The sequence below is a fragment of the Lissotriton helveticus genome, chromosome 7, assembly GCF_964261635.1.
Source record: "Lissotriton helveticus chromosome 7, aLisHel1.1, whole genome shotgun sequence".
NCBI lineage: Eukaryota > Metazoa > Chordata > Amphibia > Caudata > Salamandridae > Lissotriton > Lissotriton helveticus.
Window position 1 is genome coordinate 385,619,712 of NC_136068.1, and position 12,928 is coordinate 385,632,639.

The 12,928-nt window shown below is 45.8% G+C and overlaps 1 protein-coding gene across 1 annotated transcript in view; it reads right to left on the reverse strand.

Moving 5' to 3' along the window:
- Positions 1-12,928, reverse strand: part of LOC144768501 (fer-1-like protein 4) — a 936,890-nt gene that overhangs the window by 269,032 nt on the left and 654,930 nt on the right. The window contains exon 30 of the mRNA XM_078652210.1: positions 10,269-10,369. Within this exon, the coding sequence (XP_078508336.1) occupies positions 10,269-10,369 (101 nt within the window). The remainder of the gene's footprint in view (positions 1-10,268; positions 10,370-12,928) is intronic.

Here is a 12,928-nt window from a genome sequence, read left to right on the forward strand (position 1 = left end):
TAAGACCTTCATGTTATAAATCTCTAGGGCAGGTGTAATTGGCTTGGTAAGGGAAGCTCTGTGCTTTGTGGCTAAGGCACCCGCAAGCTGATGAAATTTTAAAACAGCCATGTCAATGTGACTTTTCCAGCCCATGTTACTCTGGAGAGATATTCCCAGATACGTAAATGCCTCTACCTGCTCTAGTGGAGTTCCATTAAAATTAATTGTACCTTTGAAGGTTTTCCGCTGACTCAGGGACATGAACTTGGTTTTTGAGGTGTTTATCTCAAGTCCACGCAGTTGACAAAATTCTCCGAACGCATTCACAGCCTTCTGGAGCCCACTCGGGGTCCGGAAACAATCAACGTGTCGTCCGCAAACATGAGAACAGGCACGCGGGTCCCAGCCAAAATGGGGGCATCAGTGGGGGAACGGTTAAGATGATCCACTATGCCGTTGATGTATAATAAAAACAGCGTGGTTGCCAAAACGCATCCCTGCCGAACACCACGCTCAACAGGGAATGAGTCGGTTACCTCACCCTGTGTCCCCCATCTGATTCTGGCGTAGTTGTTCTCATGCAGGCGGACGTGGAGAGTCAATATCTCCGGGGATATCCCTGACTCAGCGAGAACCCTCCAAAGTTTGGAACGGGGGACTAAATCGAACGCCGATTTCAGGTCCACAAAGACCGCATAAAGTGTCCCCTTAGTTAAGGCCACGTTCCTCCAATAAAGTGCTATAAAATAAAAGACCTGGTCAATTGAACTAGTACATGGCTGAAAGCCAGCTTGATATGGGGACAAAATGGTATGTTCTTCTATCCATGTTTGCAATTTGTTTTGCACTAAACGACCCATGAGTTTTTGGGCTGAGTCTATAAGACTAATGGGTCTATAGTTACTGGGTAGAGATTTGTCACCCTTTTTAAAGACCGGAATTATTTCAGCACCTTTCCATGAGGGTGAGATTGGTGCACCACTAGCCACAGAGTTAGCTAAGCACTCAAAGTACTGGCACCAATATGTTCTATCACTTAAAAACACGTCAGCGGGGATACCATCCATGCCTGGGGCTCTTCCCCCGGTCACGCAATCTAACGCTATACTAACGTCTTCGGTTGTAAAAAGCTGACTTTGATAAAAAATAGTTGGGGGTAGCGGACAGTCTTCTTCAGTTTGATTGCGAGCATATTGATGACGGAAGAAATCTACCCAATGTTGTTTGGCAACATTGTTTTGGGGGGCTTCAGCTACACCTCCTCTATCCCATTTCACGATGGCCCAAAATTGTTCTGAATCCTTTGCTCCACAAGCTGATTTTAATTCACGCCATTGTTCCTCATCCCACAGTTTTTTCGCTGCCTTCTGAGCTAGCCTGTAGGTCTCCCTTGCCTTTCTCACTCCTGTGGGATTCCTACACCTTATTTCTGTACTCAGGTTTTGGCGGGGTAATTTACATGCATTGTTATACCACCCCTCCTTGGGTTGTTTTTTGTTCCCCTTATACTGTTTTATAGTTTTCCTAAAAATTAGTTGGAGTTTTGCGAAAAAGTGGATGTGTGCCTCAAACATTATTTGGGGAAAGTCTAGCTTGTTAATGCGAGTATTTAAATTACCCACTTCTTCGACAACCATGTTTTTAAGGACCTCCAATTTCTCAGGGTTCTCAATAAAACTACCCCATTTAATGTGACGCATGTTATTGGAGGCAACAATGTCCAGGGTGACCTTCCCACATCCCGGTTTCGGTTCTTTAGTCCCCATCTGTACTTGATAATCCATACAAAGTGGGTTGTGGTCACTTTCCATCCTAGTTTTAACAGTCATATCTATCAGACTGTGCCACCCTCTTATATCCACCAGAATGTAATCTATGCGACTAAAATGCCTACCATTATCGAATGTATTTTCTCCCATGCGGTCGGACGGAGTGCGTCCATTTGCTGCTCTAAGCCCTCTCACTAAGCATAGGGCCTTAAGCTGTATAGCTACGGCTGACCATCTTTTTACGGCAGGTAATTCGAGCTGGGGAACACCCCATTTACTGTCCTCCTCAGCAGCGAGGAACTGATCCTCTTGACCAAGAGGTTCAAAAGTAGTGTTAAAATCTCCACCTACTATAGTAGACAGCTGTATTGGGAGTGTCTCGAGCTGCTGATCAAGTGCTGAGATTACCTCAGATGTTTGTCCCCCTGCTGTCCCCCTTGCATAAATGTTGTAAATGGTCACCCCTTGTCCATTTTCCCATGTGATTTTAACTGACAGGATGTCATTCGATGGAGAGCTAATTTGTTGCACCTTGCAGCATAGGGCCTGGCGAACCCAAATAATCAAACCTCCAGCAGGACGACCTTTAGATTTTTTGGTGGCTGAGGCATGAAAGTTGAGGAACCCCAGGCGATAGACCGGAACCATTGACCAAGATTCCTGAAAGAGGATGATGTCATACTGGTCAACAAAACTACACCATTCAGGGGATGTTATCTTATTATCGATTCCAGCAAGGTGCCATGAAAGAAAGGCCAGCCCTGCCTCACCTGGTAAAATGCAAGATGAATCCTGCAAGATTTTAGCTACTGGGATCGCACCCTCAGTCACTGGTTGCTGTACTGTGTTTATGGGCATGAGGCAGTGTTTCTCTGGGGGGAGCCCGTCTGTTTCTGGCCAATCGTATTCCCCAAATGGGTCCGAGCAAATTAGTTGTCCAAAATTGCTGCTCTCTATAGGCTGCCCTGGGGGGTGGGTTCTCTCCAGTGGGATCGCACGAGTTATGGGGGCCATATTAGTTTGTGACCCGCTCCAATCCTCAGGACCAAGCTTTCTGCCAATCTCTGTTGCTACCATATAGACAGATCTATCAGCCCTCATGAGTCAATCGCATTCATTCAAATCGGACAAAACCCCAAACCGGTTTTCCAGACTGATACCTCCATCCCTAATTTGGACCCCCCTCCCCAGTGTGCTTAACACGGGGGCCCGTTTTGGCCAAGATCTACTAAAATTCGCTACACTCCATCTCCTACTATAGAAAAAGTCGAGAGTTAGTGGGATCATTTCAGAATCCCTGCGTTGTGGGGGGAATAAGTTTGCCAGTATGTTTGGGAGTACCTCGGGTCTCGAAAAATTCAAGGCCCAATTTCTTCGGGTAATCCCCAAGCCATGCTACCCTTCTAGACATAATAATTTCCCCTGCTAGCTGGTGTTTTCCCCAGAGAGATATCCTCATGTTTTTCGTCAGCCAATGCAGCGCTTTATCGATCAGGGAGGTTGTTGACTCTACCTGCCCAGGAGTCAGAGGAGGGGCGTTTGCCAGAACTAGAACTAGGGGAGAAGCTTCCACAACAAATTCGAATGTATCGCGCTCTTGACGCGGTTCTTTGAATGTTGTTGGGGGGCCTCTATAACTACAATTCAATTCAAAAGTGCTTTATTCGAGTGATTACTCATAAAAGCAGACAAACAAACACATAATAAAATACAATTAAATTTCTAAGTCGGCATGACTTAAAGCACAATACACATAAAAAGAGATTTAAAATAAGATTACATCAGTTAATTACCATCAAGGTGCAAAGTTCATATTATAAAAACATATTAAAATACGATCCAATTACATAGTTAAAAATTGATATGAAAAATTTTACGTCAGATAGACACCAGGCATGGGACAGAGAATAGATAAACTAGCAGTCTCTGATCAACTTGGCAGAGAGTAGTCACCCTACTAGCAATCTCTGCCTAGTTACCCACGCCCACCCCAAGTACTTTGCGGTCGCTATGACAATCCAACTTAAGGAGGTAGTTTTAACAATACGTAGAGCAACCATGCTGCTTTTAGTACCCAAATTTCTACACATGGGGGCCAACCACACACGTCTGGGAGCAGAATATACATGACAAACAAACAAGAAATGACCCAGCGTCTCGTTGCCTTCCCCACAAACTGGACAAGTTGCTGGACCTCCATTTCTCCATTTAGATGTTAAATTACCAAGAGGTAGTGAGCCAGCCCTCATGAAAAAACAGTTTCCTGTCCATGGGTCTAGTTATAATGTCCCAGTACATTTCAAGCATTGGAAACAGTTTAGCTTCAAGGAAGGCAGTCATCATAGTCCCATTATTGTTGTTAAGGAGACTCTTGTTTTCAACCTGTTCCCAAAAAAGGTTTTTTATAAACAGCTTCGATGGAAAGGATGACTCGGTTGGATCAGACCATAATTCACTTAACCCTAGTTCACTTAATGCAGTTCTCAAAGATCTAAACCATTTAATTTCATGAAATCGATCTGCTTTGATCACATCAGCAAATCCTTCTGCATATTGTGACAACTCAGGGGTGGTCCAGATTCTACGCCAATATAATATTGGTCGAAGTTTACACATAGCCGAGATTTCCTTCCTGCCAAGATCATATCTGAGTGGCAAGAGGGGACTGCTCTGTGGGGTACCAGTTAGTTTTCGGAGGAAGCTATTCTCTGACCTCTGTAGCTCCTGGAGGTTTTCTTGCCCCCACAGCTCTACCCCATATAGGGCAGACCCTATTGCTTTAGCCTCATATATGATTAGTGGCGGTTTAATTGGCTTAGTTAAAGATTTCTTGTGCTCCTTTATAATGGTACCAGCCAATTGTTTGTGTCTTAAAACTGCCAGATTCAAGTGTTGGTTCCATCTGTTGTCATTTGAAATTTGTATCCCTAAATAGGTAAAAGAATTCACAACTTCAAGGCGGCGCCCACTCATGGTTATTTTGGATTTGAAATTCCTACAAGGATTAAAAACCATGAGTTTTGTTTTTGCTGCGTTTACCTCCAAGCCGTGATCACAACAAAATTTGTCAAAAATTACCAATGCCTTTTGCAGACCACTTGGGGATTTTGATAAAATTAAGGTGTCGTCTGCAAACATTAAAATAGGAACTTTTGCACCAGCAAGTGAGGGAGCATCTACGGGCTCAGCTTGCATGAGGGGGACAATTCCGTTTATATAAAGAGTAAACAATGTTGGCGCCATTGAACAACCCTGCCGAACCCCACGCTCGACAGGGAAGTCAATGGTATCGTTACCATAGCCTCCCCATTGGATCTTAGCATAAGTGCCCTCATGAAGTCTCATGATCAAAGTTAAAATAATCATCGGGACCCCCAGAGCTGCCAACACCTCCCACAACTTTGCCCTCGGCACCAGGTCGAATGCAGCCCGTAGGTCAACGAAAGCTGCATAGAGACTGCATCCGCCCAGGACCACTGTCCGCCATTGTATCAGTTGGAAGCGGAAGACCTGGTCTACAGTGCTAGTTGCCTCTATAACCACAGTTTGGCAATCCTCACCTACTGGGAGCTGGGTGGGCGGTGGAAGCCGTACAACATTCTCACCACCATCCACCCCACTTCCAGGGTGAACCTCCTGGATTTCACACCTATTTGATACCAAAGCTGGTAGGCTACCTACTTCCTCCAATGTCTTATTGAGGAGACCTCTTAGTCTATTGACCTCTGCAGTAAGCTGATCGATTTTAGCCACAAGGGGCTTGACAATACCCTTGATCTTCAAATCGATCATACTTACTAATTTTTTAATTTGATCATCCTCCAGTTTCACAGTGTCACCCTTCACCGAGATGACCTCATCATTATCTGGGGTTTTGGGTGGAGAAACTAATCTTCTTCTAGCAGAACGTGTCCCTCCCCATTTAGTCTGTACTTTTCTGCACGCTCTGACTGCTCTAGGCACAGGAGTCGGCGGGTTCTGTACCGTCGTATCCAAGGATAATTCTAAATCAACTGTGGGGACAGTGTTTAACTTGGGCAAGTCACTGGCAGAGAAATCGGGATTAACGATATCACTGCTATCATCCCGTGCCGGTAATACTGGTGAAGGTTGCGCATTGGGAGGTGTGATGGATGTAGGGGAACAACTTAACCCTAAAGACTGCCGTCTCTCACTGTTAATTTTACTCACAACCTTCACCAGATAATTATCCAGGGTGTTTGGCACCTGGGGACCCTTTTGTTTAGACATACCCGGGGATGATAGTTGGTAGGTACAATCAGAAGCTTTACCACAATACACACGATAGAACAAGGCACCTAGGACAGATACTTTACGATAGATTTGAATATGTTATAGTCTCACTGTATGTGGGTCACGGAAGTCCACCATCAAATGAGAATCAGGGTCCCTGGCCCAGCCCAGTTGCGTCCTGTCACAGAGTGTCCGCCCTTTGTCCGGGCTTCGTCCGGCGCGTCCCGCGCGCGTCCCGTGGTGCGGAGGAAGCCTGGTTCTATTTAGCGCCTCCGAGCACGGAAGTGGCTCTGTGAGGGGGCGGGAAAACAAGCCGGGGATTCTGGGATATGTAGTTTTTGTCCCCCCACTTGGCGGCCTCGCAAGGAAGTAACAGCAGCGGCGGCGGGGGGAACAGCGTCCCTGTCAGCAAGCGCTCACAGCGCGACCCCAGGCAGCAGTTTTTCGCCGGTATGCAGGTCCCAAAAGGCAGGTTAAAGGCTCCCGCTCTCCAGAGGAAGCCTGGTTCTATTTAGCGCCTCCGGGCGTGGAAGTGACTCTGTGAGGGGGCGGGAGAACAAGCCGGGGATTCTGGGATATGTAGTTTTTGTCCCCCCACTCGGCGGCCACGCAAGGAAGTAACAGCAGCGGCGGCGGGGGGGAACAGCGTCCCAATCAGCAAGCGCTCACAGCGTGCCCCAGGCAGCAGTTTTTCGCCGGTATGCAGGACCCAAAAGGCAGGTTAAAAGCTCTTTTTACATTAGGTATACATAGACCGCTCACAGACCTCTCACTCTATCTTTTTGCTATAATGACGCCATTTCCTTAACAAGTTAACAAGTGACATCTTGAAATCTGCATTCCCATGAGGCATAACGCGTGAGATGCACTGCATGACTGCATAGACTGGGCACTCTTCTAAGGTATGTCCTTTTACTGGAGGAAATCAGAAAAGAAAAGCTAGTACCTGTCCGAAGGGGGAATTCCTCAGAGAACCTCTGGAGATATCCCTTCAGCTGTACATGGTCCCTTTCATGGACCAGATTTATTAATAATTTCCATAAATGTTTCAGGGTTAGTAAAGGTGTGTCTTTGGAGCATAATGTGAAGGGCCCGGCAAGATAAAAGAGAGAATGGAGGATTGCAATCCAGCCCTTCTGACCTGTCTCACATCTTGCATTGTGGCTGGGTCGCATTATAGGCAATTTGGGCGCCTGCAGGGCTTTAAGCGGGATTGAAAAAATGAGGGGTCCCTCAAAGGGGCGTGGTCAATGGAATTAAGGGCGTGGCTTAAAAACACGTAAGCTAGAAATCTGTGTTTAGCTTTGTGGCGCCCGACTTGTATTTTGCTGTTCCTGTCATTGCGTCCCGATATATGATATAACATATAACAAGTCACATCATACCTACAAGTCAGGACTATTGGCTTTGTCAATAGTTGCCAGTTGCATAAGATAAACAAGCAGCAACTATGGCTTGTATATAATATTGAAAACACTTCCACTTAAAGCCCTGGTGACACCACGACAATTTTGCTGTCCTGAGATTCAAAATGGGAAGGGAATTACCCCAGGTAGAGACGAGGACCAGGGGGCTGCTTATAGAGCTTGTTGGATCGAGGGATCAAAAGCCAGGGCACAAGTCCTAAAAAAAGAAGTGGGGGGACGCTGTCACCGGAATTGACGTCACGACAGGAAGTGGCGTCACGAAAGGTGGCTTGCAAAATTTAGCTCATTGCCTCCCCGTGTGTTTCTAAACCCGATAGAACCACCCCCTCCCCACACTGCCCCACATCACGCCAATGAGTGCAGCCATGCTGTGCCAGTGATCGCATGAACATGGGGAGGGGGGATGTCACATCCCTAACTTAAAAGCCCTCTGCCCCTTCCCCAGAACACCTTCGCATCTTCCTCGCACTGAAGAGAACGGGACTCTGCCATTCCCTCGTTTTCTGTTTCTGGCTCCCCTAACCCTAGTTTCCCCCCGTATTTCTCCACTCCCACCCCCGCCTCTCTCTATTCTTCTAACTTCTCCAGTCCTGTATCTGTCGCTCAGCCGGCGGCTTCTTGCGTCCACCGTCCGCAAATCTCTCCGCCCCCTCGATTGTCCACAATGTGCAGTTCTTATACATCGCCCCACCTCCCTTCAAATGCCCATCTGCTTGTGGAATGTGCCTGCCTTACCTCTGCGTCCTCTCTGGGACAAGATCGGCGCTGTGAGCACCGATCTCGTCCCAGAGAGACCAAACAAAGAAGTCCAGCTGTTTAGCAGGGGGGACAGTGTCCCCCCGGTAAAATAAGTGGGGGACGCCGTCCACCCGCATGGTACCCCGACTCGAGCCCTGTCAAAAGCTATCCAACTTGGCAACAAACTCGAGGTAACAAGCATGGATTTATTGTAGAAACATGTAGAATTACACCCACCTGGTGGTAGCATATGATAATAACTAAACATGGCTGTGAAAAAGAAAGAAAAACGTCGGACATGGCTTTATCAGCATTCATTCATCAACAGCAGTCATTTTACACGATTATCGTTCATTAATGACCACAACACGCCCAGACGCACACACTGACACAGCCGGCAGCGCCGTCACTCAGCCGTCACTGCCTTTACCACCAAGTCTTTACCATGCATATGACTTTACCTCGCATTCGTTTACAATGAAAAACTAAGTATATATCAAGTAAGTGAAAACCCTTGTTTACAAATGTGTGTGTACACACACGCGCACTCACACACACACACATATGTATGTATATATCACTCCGCACTCCCCCAGCTCGCGGAAGGACAACACGGACACCTTACTTGGTTTGCAGTAAATTTAATCGGACTGCACAGCAACGCGTTTCACCTTTCGGCTTGGTCATGCTACAGAAGCATAACACTGGGGCGGGACTTGGCTTTGTGTCACGCAGCAAAACACTCTTTGCAGTTATTTGATATATTGACTCTGATGGTATTTTATTGACTATTATCTTTTTACTTTTGAAAACATTTCATTTTGGATAAACTGTATTAAATACCTGCATTGCTCAAATGGATACAAATGTATTGACATATAGTCACTGTGTGAGGTCTCTACTGACTAGGTCAAAATGGCGGAATCACATTTTTTGTTTACTTTCACCAGGGTGTAGTCCGTCTTCTTTGTTCACTTAATTATGTATATTTAAATGTGTGCATTTGTTATGCTTCTGTAGCGTGACCAAGCCGAAAGGTGAAACGCGTTGCTGTGCAGTCCGATTAAATTTACTGCAAACCAAGTAAGGTGTCCGTGTTGTCCTTCCTGGAGCTGGGGGAGTGCGGAGTGATAGTACACAGGGCTGCCGGTGCCCTGAACACGGACCGCCCCGCAAGACGGCTACCTTTCACACCGGAGCTTGCGGCTTTTCATGTATGTATATATGTGTAAAAGCTGCAATTGACTAAAAATGTAAGACAGCAGTGAATAGAAAAAGAATGCTGGTTTTAAATAATGAAGGAAGTGGTACAAAAGGGGGTGGTGATGGACGGAGCATCTGAACCAATCAAACACTCACACCCAGTCAACAGATCTGGGTTTAATCCATCACCGTTCTTTAGCCCACTCTGCCACCCCAGTTCAGACATCAGTCTGACCCTGTGCCTCATGGGAACAGTCCAGCCCGAACTGTCGAGCCATGACCTCCCTGGACCGGAAACAAGCTTCCGAGGACCGGTTTCTGGCATTTCAGCCGTCTTCAGCCCGCCTTGCTTGAATCCAGTGGCAAAGTGAGCAAGGGACTCACGACTGAGCATACCCTGCCAACTTATGGCATATTTGCACAGTGTGTTTTACTATATTTTCTCACACTTTGGAGACACTGATCTCAACCAATTTAAAGAGACACTGGTCCGTGATTTATTTAAATAAATGCACTGAGGGATGAAGTATTTCTACTATTTCAGTGTGATTAGGCTCACGTGCAAGTAATAAATACTGATCAATACTGGCACTCTAACCAGTTGATAAAGTCTGCAGGGACAGCTGAAACGCATCCTGGATTAAAGCTGCTGGAGATTCCTGCCATTAAATGAACTGTAAACAGTCACGGACCATATCGTCTGCTTAATATTGTACCTTTTACGTGTACCATTGTTTACTGTTTATCATTTTTTTTTCTTCTTTCTTTCCACAATTGCTGTGTATATTTCATTTTGTCCTCTCCACCAACTTATTGTAAAGCACTCTGATATCCTTCAGGATCTTGTTCGCGCTATATAAAACTTTATAAATAAATAAATATAGAAATGCTTTACCAGATTCAGAGGGCCCACTCTGCTTCCGGAGGGCGCAGCTTCCGCCTCGACGTTTATCACCGCCTCATCGGGTTTGGTGGCCAGGCTGATGTTATCCTTTGCTAAAAATGAGGACAACAACATTCTAAATAGGCAATAGATATATCATGGAGCAATAACGAACTCGGCGTGAGCTCTGCTGTGTGAACAGGAATGCTATAAATATGAACTTTTTTTTTTACTCTTTGCTGTCTGAAATTACTCACATATATTAAAAGTGGATGCATAAAAAATCAGAGGCGAGCAGCGAGAGACAAAACACTGTGAGCTGATTGAAGACTCACTGCAGTGATCACCCCAAACATAATGGAATAAAAAAACAAGGCATCTTAACCATCTCATGCAAAACAAAAAAGCAGAATCAGCCTCTCATCCCGGCATAAGGAAGACTCGCCATCTCACCCCAAACATAAGGAGACTCACTCTCTCATCGCAGACATAAAGACGATTGGCCATCTCGTCCCAAACATAAAGAAGGCCCCTCCTTTCATCCCAAACATTAAGCAGAACCTGCCTCTTGTCAAAACATACATCAGACCCACCCTCTCACCCCCCAATATAAGGTAGAGCCATCCGAGCATCCCAAACATAAGGAAGGCGCACCTCTTAAACATAAGGAACACTCACCCTCCCATCCCAGACAAATGGAAGACTGGCCGTCTCCTTCCAAAGACCATCCCACTCATCTCAAACATAAAGTAGGCCCCCTGTCCCATCCAAAACAAAAGACAGACATACTCTCTCATCCCAAAGATCCACACTTGCATCCCAAACATAAGGAAGAGCCATCTCTCATAAATAAGGCAGACCCACTATCTCATCCACAAACATAACCAAATGTCTTATACCAAAGAGACAAACGGTGATGGGAGAAATGCTTTCTATTTGTCCAACCACTGGCAATCACTCGGGGTAGCATCCCAACTAATTGTTCTTTTGTTCACCATGCCACCTCAGTCCGGATCTCACCAAAATATGTTACTAATAGACTGCAAGTTGCACAGAATGCGGCGGCCAGGATACTTCTAAAAATTCCAAGACTTGAATCAGTAAATACCTCCCTTAAACTGCTTCACTGGTTGCCCATTGAAGCCACGACCGAGTTTAAATCTCTCTGCCTGGCTCAGAAAGCAGTGAATGGCAGGGTCCTGATTAAAATCAGAGACCCCATATGCAGCGAATAGATTTGCCTCAGGTCATCACAAGGCCGCCTTATGGGGACTCTAAGAATCAGGAGATCAAGATGGGAAGGCAGATCATTTTCACACCTGGTCCTGAAGCTGTAGAACTCCATGCCCAGGGAGCGGAGATTGCTGGAAGAAGAACCCAGCTTCAAGAAGAAGCTCAAGGCATGGTCGTTCCCATGATAACTGTCCAACTTGCACCTCCACCAGCAACTCACTCACCCAGCGCTGGGAAGCCATCAGGCAGCCATGCGCTTGACAAAATCCCTAACATAACATAACATCTAACCATATGCAAATCACCCATGACTTAGCTCCTTTTGGCAACAGCCTAGCCGGAACCGCCAGGCCAGGTCCTCACTGAATTTGAACACAAGCAACCTAGGATTGGGTTCTCCCTGCTAAGTGCTCATCAGCCAGGTAGAGCCTGGTCCCAGTGGCACAGTGAGCACTTGACCACATCTGGGCTTACCCTTGCCACTTAGGGTAGTACATCAAATACACAAAAGTTGATGAGAGGACTGCTTCCAATTTATCTAACCACTGCCAATCACTTGGGGGCAGACTCCCATCCCCTTCCGTTTGTTTGATCACACCAAAGAATCCTATGAAAGACCCATACTCATTTTTGTAGTGATCTATGAGTGGCACTGAGGGTGAGACACAAGGGCTGTGCCTGGGGTATGTAGCAGAATGTTATTTAAGGGCTGCCAGGGGTAGTAACTGCTACTCACAGTCAATCCCTTTCTATAGCTGCTGTTCTGGCACTGCTCTAGTTCACAGCATAAGGTATAGAAATTCGAAGGCCTGTTAAACCACAGGATTTCCTCTGTGTTGGTGGTCAGCAAGAAAATCCAAAACCAATTCACCTTGCTGATCCATTAAAAATGTCTTAAAACAATCTGTGACTTGTACCTCAAAACGCTTAGAATTCATATCATCCTTTAGTTTTTCATCCCATTGCATTTTGTCATTCAAATTGCCTGTAATTACAACACTGTCTCCAGTGTTCTTTTCAAGTAGTTCTGACTATACTTTAGCGCTTCCCCTGTTAGGTTCTGTTCTGTAAATGCACCTCCTATTACAGGCAAATATACATTATCCAGGAGGAATTCAGTCAAAATTATCCTCCCATAAAACAGACCACTGAGAGAGTTAACAACCACCATCTCAACCAATATACCGAGAACATACATAGAATTCGAAAATGAGATCAGAAAAGAAAAGAAACACTTATAAAGCTAGGAGAGAATGTAAATAGAACAACTGAAATGATTTGGAATTAGGAGCATGTGGAAATGTACATACATGGATGGATTTCAAAGCCATTGAAAAATGTGTGACTCTGAGGCTGATACTGTGGAAGGAGAATTTCCTTTGAAAGAAGAGCCAGGAGGAGTTTATGCGAATGTACCTTGAAATAGACAGGGCTTATGG